This window comes from Nothoprocta perdicaria, unplaced genomic scaffold (assembly GCF_003342845.1).
Source record: "Nothoprocta perdicaria isolate Ctin4 unplaced genomic scaffold, notPer1 scaffold_277, whole genome shotgun sequence".
In the NCBI taxonomy this organism is placed as follows: Eukaryota; Metazoa; Chordata; class Aves; order Tinamiformes; family Tinamidae; genus Nothoprocta; species Nothoprocta perdicaria.
In genome coordinates, this window is record NW_020455507.1 from 44,817 (window position 1) to 70,427 (window position 25,611).

A 25,611-nucleotide genomic window follows, 5' to 3' on the forward strand; every position below is an offset into this window, starting at 1 on the left:
CCCTGTAGGTTTACGGCCGTCAATGAGTTTGCTGCTAAAGGGTAAAGTTTCAGCTCACTCAGTAAACACCCTTCAACTTTACCTGCGGCACTGTCAAAACAGGGTTTTTGTTTAGTTTTTGCACGGCACTGACAACGTTCTTAAATGTACTTTGCACCGTCACAGGAACGTTTTCAGCTGTATCTGCTGCTTTCACTGGGACTTCGATTGTTAGAGTAACTGCGATCGCTTTCGCTGTCAGACCCGTAAGATCTGCAAAGAAAAATCAGAATGCCTCAAAATTGTATTTTGTGCTTTAAATTCAAAATTTTAATCAAAAAAAAAATCAAAGGACAGACATATGAAACAAGAGAATCTCTTTTATAGGATCATGTTATGTAACTGAAATATGTATTAAAGGACACACACATTTAAAATAATTATATTTACATGACAAAATCCCTGTGCAAATGAAACAGACTCTGACAATAGCCACAAGATTCCTTGATTTCCTCCATACAGCTTCAGCCATATCATTGAGTTTTGGTAAATACTAAAGCTAATTCAAAAATAAATTCTAAAAATATAATTTTATATTGCAAGTGCTTCTGAAATGATCCCACAGCTCCTTATTTTATATATTGAAATTCTTAGCATGAAGAAGTATCTATTCAAGAAGGCTTCAGACAAACAGAAGCCCATGAGTACGTGTGGAGACTAGAAATAAAAGAAAATGAGTTTGCTTATCCAGACAAAAAGAATCTCGAGCTCAGCACCTGGCCAAGCATCAGCATACACTCCAAGAAGTTTCAGACAAGTCACAGGGTATATTGAGATTATGCAGAATAAACTTTCATTTGAAATTATCTCATCTCATGCCTGTAAGGACAGTCTTCTGGATGCAGGATGAGCATACCATAACTCAGCACTGTTCTTCAGAGCTTATCTTAAAGTAGTGATTTTGTATGTCTGTTCCCACATATTCCATTAATCCCAATTTCCTCTCAAACACACGATGAAAGCTGTTTTACTGTTGGAACTAGATGGGAAATGAGTGAAGTCCTTTGAGTCGGTACAAAGTTGTGAAAAGAAGAATATGAGGACAGCAGAGCATGAAAATTAACAGTAAAACATGTCCACCGACAGCTGTGGTAGCTCCTCTGTATTAGGTAGGATAAGCTAAGGATAAGTTTATACTATGGGAAAAAGTATAAAGAGTGATATCAGCAAAGCAATAGATTTGCAGATAAAAGTTCTTCTGAACCATATCTAGAAAGTGCTTATTTGGAACTTATGTGGATACCTACACAATAAAGTGAATAAAAAGAGGGTAACGCGTTCATATCTTCTCAAATCTTTCTTCTCTCAGATTCTTCCACACTTTCTTTCCACACTTCCACCCAGTTTAGCTTCCAGATGTCCCAATTTAGCCACCCTCACTCAAAACACTTGATTTACTTTTATTTACACTTTTTGGTAAAAATATGTTTTTGTTCTTGGGGAAGAATATTAGTCTTTGTAAGGTCAGGTATATACTTAAATTCTTTTGCATAGAATCATGATAGGAAACAATATACCTGGATCGTCTGTCGTAGCTTCTAGATCTTCGATAGCTGTCACTCCTCTTACTCCTACTTCGACTTCTGCTGTAGTAACTATCGTAACTGTATGACCTACTTTAATAAATACAGAAAACAGTCATTGTAGATTTACAGTTCCGTAACTAAGAGGTCATTAATTTGTAAATGAGTGCTTTAAAGACATTTCATATAAAAATGAGTTGCTATATGAAGATTACTCTTGAACGATTCAAAAAACAGGATAAATTTCTATTTTAAAGTTTAAATGCAAGCATCTTCAAAACAACATTAAGAATAAACTCAATTTACCTAGAAAATACTTATTAAGCATTTAAAGCTTTGTTTTCCCCTACAAACTGCACGTTAAATAAACAGCTTGTTTTGCCAATACTTTTGAAAACAAAGTGTTTTTATTAATAATTCACACAGAATATTTAATACTAAACCCCTCCCCCTTTTCAGGGTAATTTGCTTATTTTTGACTTCTGGAAGACTCTTGTGTTAAGTTTGCCTTGATATTACTTGCTAAAATGACATGAATTTAACTACCACGAATAAAAGGGTATCGTTACAGTAAGAGTTGTTTATAAAGTACATTTATTTCTGAGTCAAATGGAAACACAATCCATACCTGGATCGACTGCGATGACCGTAAGAACTACTTCTGGATCTACTTCTACTATAGCTTCGACTGAAACAAACAAACAGAAACATTTCCATTTTAATGAAAAATAAGTGCTGAATAGAGAAAAGGGACTTTTTTTTCCCCTCAGAATACCTTACCCATACTGCAAAGCATTAAACAAAATTGCTCATGGTAACAAGAAATTCCTAAACCTCACTACTCTCACATGCACAGTTCAAACAGATGCGCTGATCTACAGGACACAGATGTTAAGTTCAGCATGTTTCCAAATAGCTTAGACTCTGGCATTGAGTTTCTGTGCCTGATTTTTCGCTACTGAGGTGTATTATGCAGCCATCTCTAGTGTGAGAAAAACCTACCTGCGACTATTGTAACTGGGGTAAGAGCTACTTCGACTTCTTGACCGATCTCTACTGTACCATCCTCTGCTTCGGCTTCTTGTAGAGCTTCTTGACCTACAATTAAATAAACAATTCTTAAAAAGCACATACTGGAATGCAATTAAAGCGAAGAGCAGTGGAAAACAGCAAGCAGCACAAAGGTTTATATTTTAAGCTTAATAGTTATTCCATTGTTGCTAAACAATATGCTGCAGGTTAAAAGAAAACATGACTTGGGAAAGAAAAACAAGCTTTAAAGAGTATGGGAAGCCTCATATTAACACGGTAGCCTGTGAGCACAAACCCACAAGAGTCTTACCTGTATGAGTACGTAGAACTTCGTGATCGACTTCTTGAGTGACTGTAAGATATGGATCTTGTTCTGTGTCTGGATTTAGATTCCGATTTACTTCGTGACCTGCTAAGACTCCGAGACAGGCTATTGTCATCTCTGCTTGGAGATTCCTCTTCACTGGAGCTTTCTTGGTTCCTTGGCCTTTGACTGAGCCGGGCTGTTTTTCTAACTTCATCAAACAGAGATCCGGGCCTTACTTTATTCTTAGCTTTTATTTCTATTCTTAAACCTGTTGGCTTTGTGTCTAGAGCTGGAACTGCATTCTTAGTTTCTGTGGCAGTACTAACAGCAGCTGACTGCAAATTGCCAATCCCTTGCAAGGGCTTCCACTTATTATCCCCCACGTTACTTTGTGTATTTTCAGTTATTTCACTTTTTATACTAATGTCTTTAGCACTAGACACTGGGACAGAACTATTTTCTTGTTTTCCTACTTCTTTTTCTTCTTTAATATTAATCAAGTCTAAGATATTGTTTCCCAGTTTGACAGCGTCCGGTTCAGGGGTCTCAACTTCAATATCTTTGTTCATACTAACACTAAAAGCCTGGGGTTTAGCACCAAGGACAGGAGACAAAACTTCCACAACCATCTTCCCTGGTGAGTTACGATCCGGAGTACAAATTTCCATGTTGTCATCTGTCTGAATAACATCTTCCAGTCCATTCTGATTACTTTCTTCAGTATGTTTAATCTCATTCGTGGAAGCAGTCGCATTTACACCCAAGCTTAACGCACTGGTTGAAGAGCTTGGTCCAGTGTTATCTTTATTAAGCTTACTGTGATCTGGTGAGGTATCATTTGTGGCATTTTTACCCAGGAAGCTTTCTTCCACACAAGACTTTTCACCATTTCCAGTTACATCTTTGAGACTTTCATCATTTTTGCAAGTGTCTTGTTTTTTATCTTTTATATCTTTGATAAGCTGCTTTTCTTTATCATCCTTGGTAACTGGCTTTTCAGTTACGTCGTCATCATCTTCTTCACCAAACTCTAGTGGGGGCTGCCAATGAAACAACTCTTTTCTCTTCTGAACTTTGTGCTTCTTCTCCTTTTTCCCCTTTGATTTATCTTTACCTTTTTTGGAATGCGATTTTTTGAGATTTTTTTTTGATCCATGTTTGATTTTTTTTGATTTTCCTTTAGTATTTACTGAGCTAGAATGATAACTCTCGGATTCAGAGGAGGACGACTGCTGTTTGCTTGTCTTCCAAGTGCCATCAGAATCCAGAACACTTTCTGAGTAATTGGATTTTCTTTTTGTCCTTTTGATAACACTACGTTCTGTATCAGATCCTGATGAGGCCTCTCCTTCCTCTTTACCAGAGGAAGCTCTGGAATCGCCTCTCTTATGCCTAAAATCTCCTCGTTCTGAATTTGACTCAGAGTCCCATTTACTACTTGAATAGGGTTTTCGTCTAGCTTTTGCACCACCTCTAGATTGCCCAGAAGATTTCTCCTTGACAGTTTTCTTTTTTGAGCCATCAGTAGCTCGCTCACGCTTTGTTTTTTCCTCTCCTCTCTCAGAATTTAAATTATTCTGCTTCTGCGCATCATCTTCTAACTGAAAACGACCTTCTTTTTCCCGGCTTACTTTTGTTTTGATGGAAGGCTCACTATCAGTGGAAAGGTCTGAAGATGATAAACTGTCACTCTCTTTTAAACCTTGAGAAGATTCATCACAGTCTTTAGCACCTTTATAACGGAGAGTACCTTTAGAGCTAGTTTCTTTCCTTATTTTAAGGGGCCGACTGTTTCGCTCCCTGGATGCAGATTTTCTTTTGGTTCTGCGTCTCTCATCACTGCTTAGGGAATAGTAAGATGTCGACTCGCTACAATCTGACCTCCCACTGCGGTATTTGCTCAGTGATGGTGATCTGCCAGATGACTGGGACTTTGTTCTTGAGCTAGATGGACTTCTTGATCTCGTATAAGATCTTGAGTACGACCGACTTCCAGAGGACCTGCTTCTTGATCTCTGCCAACTATCTGAGCTTCTGTCGCTCCGGTATTTGGAAGAAGCACTTCGATCGCTTTCTGAACTCCTTTCTTGCTTACGGTAGGAGGAAGAAACATTAGTCTCCTTAATTATTACTAAGCTATAATTAGTTTGCGCGGAAACTAGATGGGTTGTTTTAGTTTTCATTTCCTGAATTCGTTCATACGATGGTTTCCATGGTTTCTGCCCAGGTTTCCACCTTGAAGGTGGCGGACTATCACTCAAGCGTATGACAGGGAGGTTTTCTGGGACAACTGGTGGTACGACAACTTTATCACTTGGTAGTGTAACTGCTCTCACGGGTTCAGCAGTCTTGTTTGACTTATTTTCCTTTAATCGTGCTGAGATATTTTGTGGAGAATTGGGAACTGTCTTCTGATGCCTGGAGTTAGAACTTGATCTTGATCTGCTTCGAGAATACGATGACTTAGATGCTGATCTTGATCTGGAACTTCCTCGGGAATAAGATCTTGATTTAGATCTAGATCTGGATCTTGACCTGGATCTGTAGTATGACCGAGTGTCTCTACTTGATAAAGTCGACGAGCTGTGATCTTCCTTGTCAGATTTAGACCAGTCTCTTCTAGATGAACGCCTAGAAGACAATGAAGAAGAACGAGATTTCCTCTCACGATCCCCAGATGATTTTGTCCTCCTGGGGAAAGAACGAGAGGAATCCACATCTGATGGTGATGTTTTCTTCTTCTTAGTTTGCTTGTGCTTCTTGAAATGCTTTTGCTTTTTAGACTTCTTTTTATGTTTCATTTTCTTTTTCTCTTTTCGGTGTTTTTTGTGACGACTAGAATATCTCACAGTATTTAGATCGGAATAGCCATTATGTGACCAAGACCTCGATCTCCGGGATGCACTCCTTTCATCCCATCTGCTTGTACATGGATCACTCAACCTTTAAAACAAGAACAAAAAAGCCCACTAAGCAGAAATTCAAAAACAAGACAATTATTTTTTTTTCCTCCTCCAAGGTAATTCATGAAGTTTAAAAGCTACTTTAAAAGCCCTGTAATTTGGTAGCAGAAAGCTGTGTTTCAATTGAGCTTGTTGCACTCATTTCTAGATATGGAATTACACCACAATCAAGAGGACTAGATCTTGCCTGCAAGAGATGAGTTATTTAACATCAGCAAATTTTACATGCCATAAAACCAGCATAAAGAGATTTTGGCTTTGTTCACAAAATTATACCCCTACAATTATGTAATTCATAAACCATATTTAAATACAATTTTAATAACCATCTTAATTTGGCACTCTTTTTAGCTGGTGTGTTGCAACACATGACGTAGTGAGTTCCTTCAGCTTACTGAAGTGGTTTATGACAAACATTTGCAATTACTCAATAGTTACTGTATATAATATCCTTCAGTTTTGCCCTTGGGGTTTAACCATTGTACTCTGACACATGCGCATATTTGTAATAAAGTCATCAAAAGTTCTAGGGAGCCTGACTTCCACTAGAGAGTTTATAACTGTAGAAAGAACAAAAAACTAAAACTTCATATAGAAATGGCAGATTCACGATTTTATTTGGTATCCCAAGAAACCAGATAATCAAGTTTGAAGCTAAAAAACTGACATCATTAGCTCAATAAAGCGACAGAAAACTGGAAAGGTTTCTTCTTAGACAAGTGGCCAAGATGGCACTATCAGAAACCAACCATCCTGACCTCCTGACACTTTTCACCATGTGTTCAGCTGCTGTTACATCAGCAAAGCAGGATGGTTATAAGCAAGTTTTCATTTCCAAATGCTGTGAACTTAAACGGAATATGTGAGCTATAAAGATCCTTTCACACGTTTTTGTGAGCAACAAAAATGACACGGAACATCTGCATAAGTTATTAAAGCGCATGCAGAAAAAACAGACATGGCAAATTTGTGTTACAGATCTTACTTATCGCCTTTACTCCACTTTTCTCCACTAGGTGGTCTGTATGTTCGCAATCTCTGCATTTCCTCTTTCCAGTGGGGAGGTGTCTCACTGCTCTCGTCATCATCGGACTCAGAATGCGACCGTGACCGAGGTGGGGTGTGATACCGCTGCGAAAAGAGAGGAAGAGGATTGATTACAGGTTCCTTTTCAAAGGAGGCAGGATAATACAAAAATATCTGGTGGTTCTTTTACAGATTTTGCACCCCCCTTCATAACACTAGCGAGACAACTTCATCCAGTTATTCCTGCATAAATTCCTTAAAGAACACATACATTTTCCATTTCCTGTCCCAAATACCCACTTTAGATATGCATATCCCACACATTTGAAATAGGATTACAGGGCTAATGATATCTTTTCATACTGTGAGGTCCTTTCTCACTGCCTGAAGTAGAGAAGGGAATTGGGAAGGAAGGATTGATCAGGACCAAGGAGATGACCATGGATTCCCTTTACGTAAGATGTTCTCGGGTAACACAATCACTGCAAATGATCAACCAACCTTCCTTCACAGTTAACAGCTTAGCTGCTTGTACATGTTAAGTCAAGCTCTGTTTCAAAAGCAACTGCTGTTCAGCCCTTCAGGAATGTGCACCCACTTCAAGGCCTCTTCAGAGCAAAACCAGTCTTACAAAAATGCAACTGAAGCTGCATGCCAAAAATTGATATCTAGTCACAGCAATTGAATCGACAATAAGTGCTATGTGTGCAGCAATATTAAAGTTTGTTCTGCTGCTGTATTTTCCATTACCCAGTTGGAAAGGCACTTAGGTAACTTGTATGAGGAAATTAAATGCTCCTTGATTCAATTAACAAAAAAGAGAAACATCTGGGATTTACTCAATTATTTTAAGCCATTTATAAAGCAAGTAATATGTGGAGAAAAAAAGAATAAAGTGTCCTCTACAGTAAAAACAAAGATTCATGTGTTAGTTTAATATAGAATTCAGGAATTCAGTTCATTACAGGCACAAGTACTTAAGATTTATCTGCTTATACAAAGCATTATAAGTAAAACTTGACACAAAGACTTGCAACTTCCCCATCCTTTTGAGTAAAGCAATGATTACATAAAAAACAACCTCAAGCTACAGATTTCACAGATGAACAGCATGTAACAGGTTATTCAAGGACTTTCCTACTTTTTTCTCAGACTGTACTAAAGAACTTTTCGCATGAGAGAATTCAAAATTGCAGAGGAGTATTTTAAATATCAAAACAGTTGACCCTGGTTGGAAACTGTTGCTAAACAGCCCACTGGAGGTGGTACAAAATGTGTTGCTGTAACTGACTGCTAGCTCCAAATCATTTCTGGCTTTATGGATTTTCATTCTTACTGTTGCCAACAGGTCAATGGGAATGATCTCCTCTATTCAGCCCTGGTGAGGCCACACTTGGAGGGCTCTGCCCAGCACTGCGCTCTCCAGGACATGGGAGACATGGACCTGCTTAAGTGAGTTCAGCACAGGGCCACTAAAACAGTTCAGAGATTGAAGCTTGTTTCATATGAGAAAGTGCCGAGACACATGGGGCTCTTCAGCCTGGAGAAGAGGAGACTGAGGGAGGCTCTTAGCGTTCAGAAATAGCTGACAGGACAGTGTGCAGGATTCAGGGTCAGACTCTTTCAGCAGTGCCCAATGACAAGTCGAGAGAGAAATGGCACAAACTAAAAGATGGGAAATTCCAGCAGAACTTCCAAAAAGGTTTCCTAACTGTGAAGGTGACGGGGTACTAGAGCAGGTTGCTCAGAGAAGTTGTGGAGTCTCCACACTTGGAGACAAACTGCCTGGACACAGTCCAGCTGCTGCTCCAGATACAGCAGCTTAGAGCAGGGGAGAAGACTAGATGATCTCTAAAGGTTCATTCCAACCTCAGCCATTCTGAGATTCACAGAATCAAAGAATTCCTGTAACTTTAAGCCAGTTTTTCAGTTCATGTTTCTATTCAACCTTCTAAGTTAAAATTTACAACATGTCAACAATAATTGAAGTGTTAACTAAGCTTTCAAGAAAATTAAACCTTGAGATCAAAGAATGGCTCAAGAGAGAGGAAAGAATATACACGTACTATTGTGCCTCTTCCTTTGATTTTTCGTCCTGATTTAGAGACTGAAGGTTTCTGGTCACTCAGAACTGGTGCAGCATCCAGAAGCTTACTAAATACAAAAATAAAATACAAGCTTAAGTGCAAAAAGCCATATAAAATTTTTTAAAGTAATCAGCTAAGTTGAACTTAAGCATACAAAGTATTCATTTTATATTTTAAACAGAAAAACTGACAATTCTGTGATTTCAAGCAAGCACCAAATTGTTTTGCAGTGAAAATCAAAGCTACACCTACTAGTCTTCAAACTGTGTTGACTACCTGCCCTCCCTACACAATAAATGCTAACATACTCTGCTGCAAAGTACTGTGCTGAAGTGGTACACAAATTTTCCAAAGGTGCTAATATGTAACTGGTCTATACAAATCATGAAGATGACACCAAGAAAACAGTTTTAGAATCTCAGTAGTTAGAGAACAACTTCAGAAGGAGCCCCAGGTAGTCCACAAGTTTTGAAGGGTTGTTTCTTTCCTAAAGGACGAGTGGTAATTCAGCATTCTTTTTCCACATAGTTTGTGTAATTTGCTTAAAAGAAGCAAATACAGAGACTGTAGAAACATTACTCATTTCAAGCTTCATTTTAAGGAAAGACTTACAGGAGAGTATACCACTAACATACACAAATATACACACATAGATTAGATATAAATAATGTGTGTGTGTGTGTATATACATATATATTTATGTATACACACATTTATATATTATATAAAATAGATTTAGAGAGGACTGGTGATGTATTAAACTCATAGGACTCCAAAACAGAGGTAGCTTAATAAAAAAGAACACACAATAATTGAAACTCAGCAGATGTGCAAAGTTCAATCAAAAATAACTTGCAAGCTCCTCTGTCTCAAAATCAATAAATAAATACACAACGAAACTCCACTCCCACTCTAAAAAGCAAACAAACAAACACAGATTGCTTTTGAAATTCTAGTTCATAGACTAATTTGTCCTTTTCACCCTTCAAAATTCCTCCTTTGGAACAGGAAGATGCAAAAAACACCTCTCCAGTTTAAGATTGCCTTGCAATCTATTCGCTTTTTTTTAATAACAATTTCTTCCAGAGTTGCAGATGATGCAGAAAGACTATTTGGTATTTAAGGTTGTTACATCTGTGATTCTTAAAAGAGCAATGAGGCTAACTCATTAGATCAGACTTCACTAAAAGAGCTGATCTCAGCTGATAAAAGAAAATTTCCCACAAAACTGTAAAAAAGGCAGGTAGATTACCTCACTTAGACATTTCAACTGCATCATCATTTGCTTATCAGTGCTAGTGGGCAAATTTGAGTTATCATCTCCTCTAAGAAAGTTAAGATAACAAAAAAGCTCAAATATTCCTTACGGTTCGGGTTCTACATTGACAACAGACACATCTCTTCTAAGCAAGAATCTGTTCTCAGGCACTGGGGGAATTTCTTCAGGACGTACCACCGGCTTGTCCCTCTTCATGGTGGTGTCCGCTGCTTTTTCATTTACATCACTCTTGTCAGAAAGGCTGCTGTAGAAATATAATTTATAAATCAAAATTGTTCACTGAAAAACACCACCATTTTTCAAACTGAATTCTTAAATAAGCCCAAATGATGCTTTAGGACAACTGCAGAACTGAAACGTGTTTCATCATTCACTCACTTATTCTATGCTAACAGCTAAAAGGACGATGATGCAATATTACAGGAAAAAAAGGTTCTGCTCTCACCTTCCGTCTAAGAATTGTGCCTTCGATTCATCAACTAAAATATTTACCGAAATAATCAATTTTAAAGGCAAATACCTCTTTCTTGCATGTCTGTCTTTTCACACAAAATTGCTTAATCCCTAACATTTCAACATGGCTAGGTGCATTTATTTCAAAGTCACTACAACCTTCTACTTACCAAATTCTTAATTGTTTCAAATTTCATATAAAAATCTACACAGCAACCTCAGTTTTTTTTCCCCCCCCTCCAATCAGCCAAAGCCCAAACATACAGAATACCACTTTTATATTAACCGCATGACTACTTCATGAAAACAAGGTAATATTTCTCAAACTTCTCAAATTCTTAAGTTCAAGAGTCTAGTCACCGTCTTTGGTTTGAGGTTCGCTTGCACCTTGAATCCTCTTTCTTTCTCTCCTCCTTTCTTCGCTTCCTGGACTGCTTGGCTTTAGCTCTTCTTTTACGCTTTCTCCTTCTACTTCTTTCATTTTCAGCTTCACTCTCAGATGAAGTTTCTGAAGAACTTGATTCACTGGAGGAGGAGGAGTCTGAAGCTTCCGAGTCTGAGCATACTTTTCTCTTCTTCTCCAAAGCTTAGAAACAGATAACAATAAAGTTTTACAGTGGCTACATGTTCATGTGTATATTGGCTATATAAACACACTAGAAAATTGTGGCGGAAAAGAAAAAAAGCCTTTAGTTGTTATCGAGTGAAATATAAAAACTTCCACCCACAACCTTCTGTCCACAACCTCTGACATGTAAGGTGTACCACTGCAAAACCAAAACATTTTTGACATACACTGTAGGTTTATAATAAATTCAGTAGCAATATATTGATATTGATATGATAATTAATATTGATACGTGATATTGAGTCATGATAACACAAAGAAAGGATAGTAAGTATAATTCTGAAAGAGACTTTTCCTCCCCTACTCTTATTTAACAGCAAATTCACATTTTGAGGGTTTTCCTACAATGCACAGATGAACAAAGATTATTCATAGTAACAAAATCCAAAATCTTTTTTTTTTTTTTAAGATAGCAATGCCAGTTGCAGAAGGAAGTTTATGAAAAATTAATATCAACCCCAATTGCATGTTTCTTATCACTAAAACTATTTATTGTCTTTTCTTTTTTGCATCCTCATACTTCTGTATTATTTATTCATTGACTCTCTCTACATGAAATAACCACACTAATTTTGAGAAAAGTCAAAAAATAAAATTTCTAACAATCCACAATATAGTGACTATTCAAATATATCTAAGAATACTCACTCCCTATGAATTCTTCCATGAAAAAAAAAGGAAAAGACATATATTAGCTCTAATAAACCAAAGACATTAGATGAACTTATAAACCTTTCTTCAAGTTGACTTTTGTGCAGTTTCTAAAGCTTATGGTTGCCATTTTCCACTCTACTCTTCATGAATATGTCACATAAACACTGACCGCTGATTAAAGAGGAGGAGAAGGAGGCAGTTCACGTCAAGTGTTTACACACTTACCATCTTTTGCTGATCTTGTAGTGAGCACCCCGCAGTCAATAACCCGCACATCTGCGTAGGGCCTACTTGCAGTATCAGTTTTCAGATTTTCTATTTGTTCTATTACTTCAAACCCAGAAATCACCAGTCCAAAGACAACATGTACACTGAAGAAAAAAATATTTGTAAAGCACAAATGTTTACAATTCTTTGCCAATGAACTCTTCAGGTTAAAAAAATCATATGAATTAAAAACATTCTGCTTCCTTGGTATCATCTGGCTCTTAAAATGCATTATAATTTTAAAATACAATTTTTTTACATTTACAGCTATGTTAAGATTCCTTGCAACAGGAAACATGAGTATTCTCTGGCTCACTTTTAGAAAAATATCTTGTGAAATCCATTCTACTCCTCTAGACAGGCAGTGTAAACTCATCTAACCTTTCTTTTATTTTAGATTTATGAGATGAGAGCAGCAAAACAAAATAAATAAACAAATAAAATCCTGAACGTTAAGATTTAGGACCTATAAAGCTTTTGACAACTTTACAAAATAAATTATGATTTGAAATATTAACAAAAGAACAAAACAAGCTTTTGATTTCTATCTGATTCTACCATATAAACTTCCACTGAAGTATTTTGCTCCCCCATTCTTGTCTGTGCTCAATATGATACATGAAGACTCAGGAACAGTCAAATTTTATCAGCATTATAAAAACTCTTACCCATCAAGATGAGGAGCAGGTTTCGTTGTTCTGTTTGACAAACAGCAAGATGGCAAGATGATAAAAATAAATAAATAAATAAATCAGGGATTCAGATGAAGTAAGATAGGAAAATGGCACAGAAAAATAATAAAGGCAAAGGTAAGAAAAGAGAGTGAAAAAAATCCAGTTACATATATGGCATTAAAAACTTACAAGTTACATATTTTTAAACTTTTACATGATACTTAAGTTTAGCTAATTGTGCACACTTGAAAGTTCTACCAAATATTTTTATATGCATGCAATAATCTTCAAATTAATATCTTTAAACAAACATTCAAATATAACTAACATTTCTTTATTCACAGAAGAATTTACAATAGGCATTGGCTAATTATTGGAATTTAAACACTTCTGAAATTAGAGTCACTAAAAATCAGTTCTACTAAAATAAATAAAAAAAAAACAGGAAACAGTTATGATACAAGAGCCTTTGTCTCTGTCTTCCTGCTTTCTTACTCTCCATCTCCTTCACTGCCTTCATGATTCAGAGTACAAGGCAATATATCTATATTTAACCACCAAGACTGCAGCACTTCGGCTCAAAATCTCACAGGATTCCCTAAAGCAACAGCAGCACAATGCAAGCAGACAGTATAAGATACTCTACAGTTCTCTGATGAATACAGACTTCTACTTTTTTTCTCTCCTGTCTTCCCACATTTAGCATTCTAGCCTGAAAGGGAAATCCCAGAGCATAACACTTTGCACCTTAACCTAGGAGATGTTTTGTGAAGTAATGCCAAATTTGACTTTAAATCCAAATGCTGAGGATCTACAATTAAATTTAAGATTCAAGTTTACAAAAATAATGCTATTGCCTGGTACCTTTCTAAATCCTTTTGCAATGAAGAAGGAAATTACAGGGGGGATTCTGTATTCACAAACACGTTCTCACAGCTCTTCCCTCAAAGGTTGCCCTCCATCAGTGTCGCAATGGGAACCACGCTATGTGGACGAATCTTAGGGACGTCAGAACTTGCACTAATCTTCCATACAGGGGCAGGGAGAAGGAGATCCAGGCAATTTACACTTGGGAGTAACTAAAAATTTGAAAATAGTTTTTACTCTTCTCCGTGGCCACTGATCCTTCTTTCTAATCTTCCTTCCTTAAAAAAGGAAGGGAATCCAGATGGTTCACCTGAGTTTGTGGCCGTACAGACTTGGGAAAATGAGGTAGCATTTTACTGCGGCACTGAAAAGCTACTTTTAAGCATATAACTTTAATTTTGAACTGCAAGATGACGAAACACTTCAGTATTGGAATGCATCTCAAAAAGATGGAACTGCCCACCAGGAGCGTTTACACTCCTGTCTCATTAGTCTCCAGAACCTTCCACTTCTGAGTATTACAGAAATCTTCTCTAACTTAACACGGGGAAAAATAATGTATCAAGACATTTTATTTCTCTCTCAATAGCACTCTGGGTACTTGTTTTTTTTCTCTCTGACCATTACAGCATATTGCTACAAACAGATTTTTTTTTTAATGGATTTTGAATTTCTATAACCAAAAGTAAATTGCATTAACAACCTGCTGTCAAGGAGACATTTTAGGCAGGCTTAATTACAAGGTTGATTTAAAGCAGTGAAGCAGAAGTGGGTTACTTCAGTGAAGCCAACATTAAACAAATCTTAGTGTTTAGAACGAGCTAGAAAAAGCAACAGGTTCAATACACTAAATGTAAAAGCGGCTGTAACGCTGCCCTGCAGCAGCAGCAGCATGTATAGACCAAGTCAGCGTGTTACCTAAGCAGGTATTTTCTTTAGACTAGTCCTCAAGGAGCAAGGAGGGGGACAGTCAGCAGCATTAGAAGACATTTAGAGGTTTCTTTCATTACACTGACAAATTGATAGGTAAAAATGGACAGAATTTTCCTCACTTACTTGCTCATGAAATGCAAACACAAGGAAAAGCAGTACCAAGAGGAAAATTTTCTCCAAAAGCAGGAAAAGGAGGTAGGTGTTTTAACTGACTTCCTGTGGGAAGCAGGAACCTAACTCCTCATGGTGCTTTTGGAAGTTTTCTCATCTCAAGGTAGGGTTAAAAAATTAGAATTATTCTGCAAAGGTTTCACCACTTCAAAATGTTGTGTTGTGCTCCGCCTGTCTATTCCTACGCTTTTACTTTGATTTCAGAACTTTGTCAGGAGGAAACCAACACAGTACTTTTGCATTTAAAAAAAACGGTTATTATGAGTTTCTCCCGAGAAATATAATCAAGAAATAATATCAACAGATCATTGCCTTTTAAAGTAACTTTTAGACTTTAAAATATTCAAAGTCTGCCTTATAAACTAATGTACAAGTTAGAGTTACCAAAAGAAAGTTACCTTTATTCTCTCAAGATTAAGATAAATAGTTTGATAATGCTGATGACAGCATCTTTTTCTGATAAAAAGTTGTTCCCCACCCCCAAGGACCTCAGTCCTAGCAAAAGATTCAATACACATAACAATATGATCAGAAAGACAAGAAAGATAAAAACAGAAAAGAGAAGAAAAGGAAAGGACACAGCCTTAGAGGAATGAGACATTACCTTTGGAGCGCACGATGTAACACTGTTTCTGTAAATTTTACACAAAAATGGCAGAAATAAATTGTAATACATTTTCAGACAAAACTGAGTCTATGTTTTATTAAATACAAATTTTAAATTAATATTAATCAAGTTGTATGCAGAACACTGATGCCTAAAAGAGGGCTCTAAATTTTCTTTTGAATACAAGGCACTTTGTAAACTACAGTAAGTTTTCCTTAAAAACAAAAAAAAATGAAGACATAACCTGCTCGCACACCCTACTACAAAGAAAAACCATTAGAAAAGAGAATCCTCCCATTCCCCTCTGAAAGCCTAAAATCAGCGAAAGTGCTAGAACACACACATAACTTGAAGCAAATGAATAACTAATTTCAATGGGATTATTCACATGCTCACAGTTACAAAGCTGCTCAAATGCTCTCCTGAATCTGCTCCTAAGTATATATTTTATGGGATGGTGTCCTGCTATTGAAACATTTAGATTTATACATTGAGTTATAAATCAGTAAGACCAGCATTTATGTTTCACAATTATCTAACATCTTCCTTTTACTAAGTTTTTTGGCTGAAAGTGAGAAAAATAGGTGCTTTCACTAACAAAGAGAATGCACGTGCACCAAAATCCTTCTAGTTTAATTCTGAACAGAAGCGCTGTTTCAAGAACACATCATCAGTGAAAGCTTAACTGTTTATTCTTCTACATAGACTGGCAGTGTTTAAATATCCCCCCAAATATCTGAGCAGGGAAATGATCCATTTGTTCCTCGTGGCCTATACGTACATCCTGCGAATACTTCTGCGTAGAACAGGCTTTTCATAAACATATAATCAAGCCAACAGGACCACCTGCACGTTAAGTGGTTAACACACTCCAATTTTCGTAACTTTTGATCACAGATCAAACATCAGCCGCTTTTAATTTTAAATTTTTACTTCACTTTTCTATAACCGCAACCTACAGAAGAATTAGCTCAAAGATACTCCATTTACAGGGAAAAAGAAATCATCACTAACTCTCAATTGGAAAAATATACAATTGATAGATCCTTTAACATGTCAAAGAGGCTGGTTTATTTCAACTGAGGGAGCAGGCATCACATCATACATGTGAAAACATCATCTTATAAGACCAAAAAAACTACCTACACTTTAGCAAGAAAGGAGTGCTTGAAAGATATATCAAAATGACAATATCCTCAATATGAGTAAGGACAAATAAAAATAAATAAATAGATAAAGCTTACGACTTTTGCTAAATAGCCTCAATTGAAGTAAAATAGATTTGAACACAGGAGCAAGAACTCCAGATTTTTGCAGTGCTTCGGAGCGAAACTCTTCCAAGTTGCAATAAGGATGGATTCTCAGTAAACTAAGCAGTAAAATAGTAAGGCAATGAGTATCTTTATACACAAAGCTTCTAAATGACAGCAAAGAGATTCGTTGCTCTTTCTCTCCACCTCCTGTTCCATTCTATTTTTTTTGTCTGCGTATTCGCATTTCTACCTTGCTAGGCAGAGCAGCTTGACAGATTTTGAGAAGACTTAAAGGAATTTAAAACACATGCAAGGTTCATACATTTTATAATACTTTATATATACTGTTTGCAGCATTCCCTCAAGAGGGTGTATCGCTCAAGAGCATCACCCAGCACAGCAACACAGCCCCTGGACTGGGGCGTCCCAGGCTACTGACCACCTCTCTGGCTATAAATCATGCACACTTGGTGCATGGTATCACATCAGTTGTGTTTGCACTGTGATATGGATGCATCTCCTCAGCCCACAATAATAAAACGTTTCACTGTCAAAACACTCATTGAAATATACAGAAAAAGGAAGATTATCCCAGCGTTCCTCTATCAATCTCTATTCTATCCCAGGAATTCAGCATCCATAAACCAACATGGGGATGAAACCATTACAAAACAACAACAAAAAAGGACTATAAAATTCTGAAGATAGTTCAAAAACTTACTAGGTAACTGAAGATTCTGAAAAAATAAATCAAGAAAAGCAGTAACTTAATAGTGGTGCTATCTGAGAATATAAACAGCTAATCAGTGAACTGATCCTATAATAAAAACTTACTATAACTAGCTTATAACAAAACACTACTGTAAATCCCTTTGGGCACACAAAGTGGAAGTTCTAGTATTTAACAAATCCAAACAGAATAAAGGGACACGTCCTAACACTACATGAAGTACCTTTTCCATACCCATTTCTCTACTGCTGTGTATAAATGCTTTGACAAAAAAGTCCATGCCTGAGAAATTCTTGGAGAATCAAAGAAAACTGCAAGTATTTTAGAATTGGGCAGATGCTTGTTTACATCCAGAGTGGGCTGGAGCTTCTTTTGCAAATAAAACTGACCACTACAGCTCAAATTTGATGCTTTTTGGTCCTGTATGGTGCCCAAAATATCAATGCAGTCTGGCAAAGTGACATATGTTGCCTGTTAGTTTCTGTAAAGTCTAGTTATTTCAACTATACTCAGCAGGAAACCTATTTTTGACACAGGAAATAAATATATTCAGATTTTATAGTCCAAATGATATTTGGGCTATATTTCGGGATATTTTAGTCCAAATGAACAAATACTACATAAAAAAAAATCTTTTAACAGATTAAGCACATGAAGGATGGAGAAATACATAACTGTTATCCCTAAAGATATTCATGGAATATACAAAAAAAAAGCAAACAGCAGTCTAAAATTGATTCAAAAGGCATTCAAATGAACTACTTTTCTTTCCAGAAAGTTAATAAAATCAGAGTGTCAATGGTATGAATAAGTTTAAAGACTGACAATTACCCACTGAAAATTTCATCTAATTTTCAGTTTACATGTTTGAAAAGTACTTTTCCTACTGATAAACTACTGGATATCTGAGCATTCTTTGAGTGCAAGAAACAGTTTAATTTCAGCCTAAAGTACATCACTAAAGTAAATATATTTTTAATAAAAAGAGCTACATAGATGCACAGCACATTCCCTAAAGCAATCAGACCAATGTCACCAAGCAAGAGTAACTGCTGCAATATATAATATTTTAAGAATTAAAAACAGTCTGTCTAGGTAAAAAAAATTAGCAGATGTTTAGATGTTTTCCCTCTTTGAATGTTAAATACCGTACTGCCCAGGTTATGAAGGAAAAACTGAATCCTACTCCTGGAAGAAAAACAAGGAAACAAAAAACACCCTCCACACAAGATGACAAACTATTGCACGGTGTTTCACATACCGTCCATCCTTGTCTCTTTATAAATAGAGCTATCAAAGGGGAAAATGCCCTTGCAACCGACTATGAATGCATACATATATATATATGTACATGCATATATAACCAGTCAGGGAACAAGGACTCACAGTCAAACGCCCAGATGTTGGCATCTTGTGGCCTTTTGGCTGCCCTGCTGTATCCTGACCAGCTTACTGTTAAGGTATCTTTAGCTCTGACTGAATTCCCATACTGGGGAATTTAAGAACTATTTCTTTTAAAATACTCCTACACTTCTTTAGACTTCTTTTAAATCACAGGTCATTTGGTTGTCATGCAGAAAAGGCAATTTAGCATTTTTCACAAGCTTAGGTTGTTTCAGAGCACAGAGAGAGATAGGGTGCTTATCTCTTAAACCTGATTAAACAAGCTGAGTCTACCAAGTATAAGGGGAAAGAGAAAGGCATTTGAATTAAATGCAAGACAGATGGAAAGAAACTTTAGAGCCCTCAAATAACAGCTTCTGGATTGAGGTTACATCATTAAAGTTTTCGTGTACGTTGTTCAGATAAGGTTAAAAATGGAAAATTGTGATGAGAGAATCAAAAGTCACCACTACTAGACAGTAAACCAATGTCTCACAAAGAGCTTTTTAAACAACAGCTTTGAAGATACATTGGTGCATGGATGTATTTTCAGGTTTACTCAAAGGAAATATACCTTTTCAAGTTTGGTTTGAAGGTAAGAACAAATAAGCTTTTAAAGTTGGTCTTACGATTTTATCTCTACAGAAAGTCAGAATAGCACTAATTGCAAAAGCGTTTCTCCTAAATTTCCACTCATTTTCCATTTTTAGGACATTCTTTAGGGAGGGATCCAAAAATGTCTCTTATCTGAACTTTCTCGTAGACTGAAGAGTTTTTAATCAGGCAAAGAAAATGGTAACGTATATCAGGGCAATTTACTCCTTTCCTGAAGACAGTGAAGCGCCATTCATTCTCATCCCCAAAGAAAGATGGCAAAGTTTTTTTTTTGTTTTTAAATAGTTAGGTAACTAAAAAATCCCACACCCCTTCTTAAAAGGAAATTAAACTAGATAAACATTCACACCAAGATTAGTATATTTAAAACACTAAGAATGAATCTAAAATAGAAGCACTTTATCCAACAACCTGAATTGTTTTACTGCTTAATATTTACTTGTGATGAACCGTCACGTGTTTCCTACAGTTTAACACATTATGGCTACATGCTAGATTTTTTTTTTAATAGAGGTAATCCTATTTTTAAACACATATTTTACCCAGTGTTACCTGAAGAACTGATACACCCATCTAAATAGTGCTACATTGCAACACAGAAGAAAAGCACTTCAGAAAAAAAATGCTCCAAAAGGAAATAACAATAATAAAACAATCAAGCAAACATCCCATTCACCCCCCCACAAAATGCAATCACAAACCACTATACTTTAAAAAGGACGTGCAAAATCCTATACAATCCCTACCATTGGTTTCACTGCCTTCATCACACACAACCCAGTACTATAGCTCACAGGTAACCTGTTCAACCGTGGTTTGCACAAAAAAAAAAAAAGCCAGAGTATCTATTTTCTGGACACTAAGAACATGTAATTGCACAACCCAATCCTCTAGGGTAAAAAACAAAAACAAAGCCATAAATGAGGAATATTCACAAAGTATTAATTTCTAATGCAAATAAATGCAACAAAGAAATGGTGATAACTAGTATTTCCTATCAGAGCTTACACTATAGGCAGCTGTTGGACCCTATCTGAAATAAGGTGGATAACATTGTTCGAGTTTATTCAGCAATACCATCTTTCTCATGAACAGCGCTCCTCTGTTTAAGAAAAGCTCAACTGTCGTATTACATCTACTCACATGAAAAATTGGGAACCATTGGTATGTTTCCCTCGGTTTGCCATTGACAAAAGGAACGCTCTGTCATGTTTGAGAATAAAGTTTTCATCTGTTTGAAGAAAAAACATGTTTGTCAGATTTTCCCTAACAAAGAATACAAGTCTGTTTTTCTTAGTTACATACGGATGCAACAAGGAGAAATTCCTCTGCTGCTAGAGCAACTTGAACATATTGAGGGGGAAAAAAATTAAAGCTAATCAGATCTCTCATAAAACACAGTAGAAACACAGTCAGAATACAGAAAATATACATGATTTCTCCTTCTTAAAGAAATTAGTTCAGTGCATTTATAATGAAGAAAACTTAAGGTCATTACTAGTTTCTTCAATAAACATTAGATCCTCATATACTTGAGGTTAAATCCAGCATTTACTAAAGCAAAACAAATTGTCAGACTTTTACTGTCATCCTAAATCAAGACGTAGCATACATGATAGTGCTATTTATATAACATGCATTTTGGGTAAAAAAACTTGGTGAAAGAGTCATTTCCCTGATACAGAATATTACATGATATCCACCTATCAATTCAAAACCTGAGGTCTTAAAGCATGCAAAAAAATTACCCCCCCATCCCATGCCTGAATGAGAAAATAAAGAATATATTCTTTCTAGTTTTAAAATCACAATTAACTAAAGATTAATTTACTCCAACATAAATTTAGTAGGGCTTCTGCTCATGCAGCACAATACTAAAGAAGACTTTTCCAAAAAGCTGTTTTTTCATGGGTAAAAATAGTACTTCAGTCACACACAGTCTTCCGTTTTAACATTTCATACCAAAACATATTACTTTGTTTAAACTTTCACCACCTCAAGTATGTTCTTCAGAAACAAACCTTAAGAAATGGTTCTGTTACAGTTAGCTTTGGACTAAAAGCTACCTGCAATATTCAACTTCCAACTATATTTCCATTTCAGATTAAATTTAATAGCACACGCTTAACCACCCAGAGCTACTTGCAAACATACATCATCAGTGGAATGTCATAAATACGAATGATGTGATTAAAAACACTGGAACATCATAGAAACTTCCTGGTTTTCATAAGAAATTAACAGCATGTTCTTAAGGAATATTGAATACTTTATAATCTCACTATCTTCTTTCCAACACAAGATTTTCTAAAAAAGTTACATGCTGTACATTTATTTACCAAATCTTTGCAAGTAAAGTAACTTGTGCAGCATATAATAAACAAAGTCAAACATTCTCAGAAATAAACACTAAGCATACAAACCTTGAAAGGGGAAGGGGAGGAAAGGGACGTTAACAAAAGAAAGAATAACTGTTTAGAATTGGAAATTATGCCAGTATTTTTCTCAGAATAAGTCATTACCCCTCAGAAAGGTTAGACAGAACTCTTTATTTCTCCAAGCAACACAGAAATCCATCTACAAACGGACGTAATCAGTCTATATATTTACTAGGGAGGGTAAAAGGGAACAGAGTTTCAACTTGTGTTACTGAGCTTTTGTCTCTTACCTTTTCATTTTGCAAAAGACCACATTCTCTATAAACAAAAGAATATGTTGACAGTTTTAGGCAGGAAGATAGGAGTTTATTCATGAATAAAGTTGCCTAACCTCCATGCTGAAAGTCATGTTTAACCAATAATGTTAGCCTTAATTAATTGTCAGTTTAAGTTAAATATTACAAAATAAATTATCTGAAAGTCATGCATATAAAAATAATTTTCATGCAACATTAGTTTCATGCAAAAGGTGATCTATAAGTAGACCTCTTTCCATTAAGTATCTTGGGAATCAAGACTTGTTTATCTCAGAACTGAATCAAGAATCTGTAAACATTTATTTGCCCTTACCTTTAAAATAGCCACCATAAATAGATTCACCTCCTTTTCCATTACCTACGCATTAAAAAGCATGAATTAAACCTTGCGTTTGCTTTATGGATAAAGCTGTATGTAGTATGCTAACCATTTATACCAAACAAGGATATTCTGGACAGTTAATATCTGAGCATATCCCCTTTAAAAGCAACAACAGTTAATATCATCTGAGCATATCCCCTTTAAAAGCAACAACCTTTCATTTTATAAATTTGTTAGTCTTGTAAATCCTATTTTAAGCAAACTGCTTGCCTAACAGTATTTTCCTGTCGAGTTTGTAAGGCAACACCGTGCTAGTGATATATTTCATTATCCTATTGAAACTCAACGCTGAAAATGAACCCTGCCTCTTAGTGCCTCTGAGCACCAGAAAGCCTCAAGTGAGGCTCCAAAGGCTACTGCTCAGTGGTACTTGCTAAAGCATCAGAAAAAAACCACAACATGGTAGAACCAACAAGCTTGTCCTGCTGAGAACACGAGACACCACCAGAACGGGTAAGATAAGCAAGTAACTAACAGATCTTTCAAAGGCATCTTCTTTTTTTCTCTTTAACTCTTGAGATAGACCCCCTTCCCCAGCACATTTCATCAGTTTGAAGTGCTGAGGTTATCAGTAAAGATCACACAGATATTTCAGTAAGGGCAGATATTTTGGAGAACGGAGACAGGTAGAAGCATGAGGTTGTGCACATATCACAGGGAAGGAAAACTCCTCGAAAAAATCTGCTTTTGAATGGACTAAAATTTTTTAGCATTTATTTGGTCAAACTGTATAAACAGAATGAGTATTACTAATGCTGTCTTTACTAATGTGAGAAAAAAAAAAGTGAAGTTGTAAGATTACTGTTTGGATTTGAATTCTCTATCATAAGTTAAGAACATAAGTTTTTTTTTTTTTTTAAGTTTAAGTAAAAACAGAATGTATTTTACCTTCACTGAAGTCCCCACCCTGAATCATGAAGTTTTTAACCACACGATGGAATGTAGTGCCTTTGTAATACAGCTTTTTCCCGGTTGTTTTTCCAATTCCTTTCTCACCTGCAAGATGTTTAAACGAAATGAATCTACAGATTGGCACCAGACAGATTCAAAGGATTTACCTAGTGCTAAGTAAAAAGACAATCATCAAAACAATTCAAGTAAATCATAAAAGATAAAATCGGTCCCACTTTTTGCCTCTTTACCTCCCATTAACAACGGAAACTTTGCAAAGTTTCAAGTGTGCAGAAGTGAAAACCACATTTCCTTCAAAAGATCTTTCTCCTTACCCAGAAAGCAGAGGGGTTTTGGTTAACAACTCAAGACAATTCACAAGAACCATTCCAAAACTAACCGAATGAGAAACATGACAGAAAACCAAATGCCAGGCTAGTATCAGGGCTATTCTTACGCAGCAGCAGAAGCCTCATCAGGCCACGGTGCTTGCTACAATCCTTTTCGAGGCTAAAATTTCCCCAAAAGTGACAATCTCTGAACAGACAGCAGCAGTGGTTCAAACCTGGACAAATCACCTGGTGATTTTTGAGAAAGACATCCCAGAACCTCAAGCTTCACTACCACCTCTCCCAAAATTCAAGGAAAAAAAAAATATATATATAGTGCACTACGCACATGGAGGGTAGAAGCCCCACCAAGTGGGTTGGTTTGAGGGATTCATATGTGCCCCAGAAGCAGGGAATATTTCCAGGAGACACTGCATTCAGCTTCCAAGGGTGTTTGCGGAGCACAGCAATCAAAAGCAGCAGCACTTTTGCTCTGCAGCAGATTAAACCCCCCACAAGCCAAAACTACAGGAGATTTTGCAATGAGACAGGACAACCCAACAGACCCTTCAGAACCTTAGCTTCATCCCACAACCAATTATGACCTGGGCATCTGCTACTCGGTTAGAAAACATATAATCAGTATGTTATGCAACATGATGTGCACTCAGAAGTCTACATACGCTAGTTACTCAGAACCAACTCAGCCCTCTCTTGCCCTTTGTTGCCTCTGCACTCAAAACTCATTGAAAGCCAAACCACCCCGAATTTGCCATTTCAAACTGCACCGAGCAGCCATAAGGAGGGCAAAGCAGTTCTCAAGTCGAAAGCCACTCATGGGATTGCATTTAGGCATAAAAGCCTTCAGCTGTAGACTGTAACTTACTGTCCATACCCATAACCCATGCCTACTGCAGCTTCATTCTCCACAGAAACTACCCTGAAAGATAAGCTAGGTGTTATAGGACTGGACATTCCAACCAAATAGGCATCTCTTTGGTACTTCTAGACCAACAGTCTCTGGCTGAGATTATACAGAGGGAAGCTCCTGAGAAAGCACCAAAGAGCAGAAGAGCCTGTGTTTACCTGACAGGTGGACTGACTGAGGGGTCTGCAATGGGTCTACACGACAGGTTAAGTCCAGATGTTTTAGTTTAAATGCAAGAAGCATCTTGCTGTCAAGGCAGACAGTGTTCTTTCACAGGAGCCAGGTTATTTCAGACAACAGTGTCAGGCTGCAGGAAAGCAGCCAGAATCACCCTGTCCTCCTCCATCTGTTTCTGACAAAAACATAACCCTGGTTTGCCTCACATAGATTGCAGAGAGAGCAGCAGGCATGAAGAAGAGTACTCCAGTCTTTCTCTTGGGGCATATCCCTCACCCTGAGACAAGCAAGAACTCACTTGACAATGACAAAATGGAAGTGGGAAGCCCAAATAAAGTTTTTGAGGACTGTAACAGCACGACTGGGGACAGATAGTGCCAGGCATGATGCCTTCATAAACTAGATAAACTAAAGCAATGGTGCTTTTATAAACTAAAATGCAAGGAAATACAAGGAAACTAAGTGCCAAACCACTGTAGGGTCCTACTGCATGCACAGCATGGATGACCCTAAGCCTATCCTGCACCCAGCCACAGCTCAAATCCATGTTATCACACAGCAGAGAGCACCCTTGTGCAGACAGTCCAGTTTCAAGGCTTAGGTAGTAGAGGTACTGAAGTACAAGACAGGATGCCAGGAAAAATAGCACTTGCGATGCAGATAAATTAACAGTAAAAGTTGTGCTGAGAAAAAAATAACGTCAAGCAGAAGTAGAAAT

At 36.8% G+C, this 25,611-nt stretch overlaps 1 protein-coding gene across 6 annotated transcripts in view; it reads right to left on the bottom strand.

Annotated features, from left to right (window-relative positions):
- Positions 1 to 129: 129 nt before the first annotated feature.
- The window catches only part of NKTR (natural killer cell triggering receptor), a 36,169-nt gene continuing 10,687 nt past the window's right edge, over positions 130 to 25,611 (bottom strand). Inside the window, exons 4-17 of one of the 6 annotated variants that reach the window (XM_026041073.1) lie at positions 23,457 to 23,564; positions 22,500 to 22,544; positions 20,635 to 20,722; positions 12,927 to 12,956; positions 12,217 to 12,362; positions 11,070 to 11,295; positions 10,345 to 10,497; positions 8,957 to 9,044; positions 6,850 to 6,995; positions 2,905 to 5,844; positions 2,565 to 2,660; positions 2,191 to 2,250; positions 1,557 to 1,652; positions 130 to 252 (exon numbers count right to left, since the gene is read on the bottom strand). In XM_026041073.1, coding sequence (XP_025896858.1) covers positions 174 to 252; positions 1,557 to 1,652; positions 2,191 to 2,250; positions 2,565 to 2,660; positions 2,905 to 5,844; positions 6,850 to 6,995; positions 8,957 to 9,044; positions 10,345 to 10,497; positions 11,070 to 11,295; positions 12,217 to 12,362; positions 12,927 to 12,956; positions 20,635 to 20,722; positions 22,500 to 22,544; positions 23,457 to 23,564 — 4,301 coding nt within the window. In that variant the 3' untranslated portion in view covers positions 130 to 173. Of the gene's footprint in view, positions 253 to 1,556; positions 1,656 to 2,190; positions 2,251 to 2,564; positions 2,661 to 2,904; positions 5,845 to 6,849; positions 6,996 to 8,956; positions 9,045 to 10,344; positions 10,501 to 11,069; positions 11,296 to 12,216; positions 12,363 to 12,926; positions 12,957 to 15,507; positions 15,560 to 20,634; positions 20,723 to 22,159; positions 22,178 to 22,499; positions 22,545 to 23,456; positions 23,565 to 25,611 lie in introns of those variants that run through there. The other 5 variants (XM_026041071.1, XM_026041072.1, XM_026041070.1 and 2 more) reach the window with 5 other exon arrangements.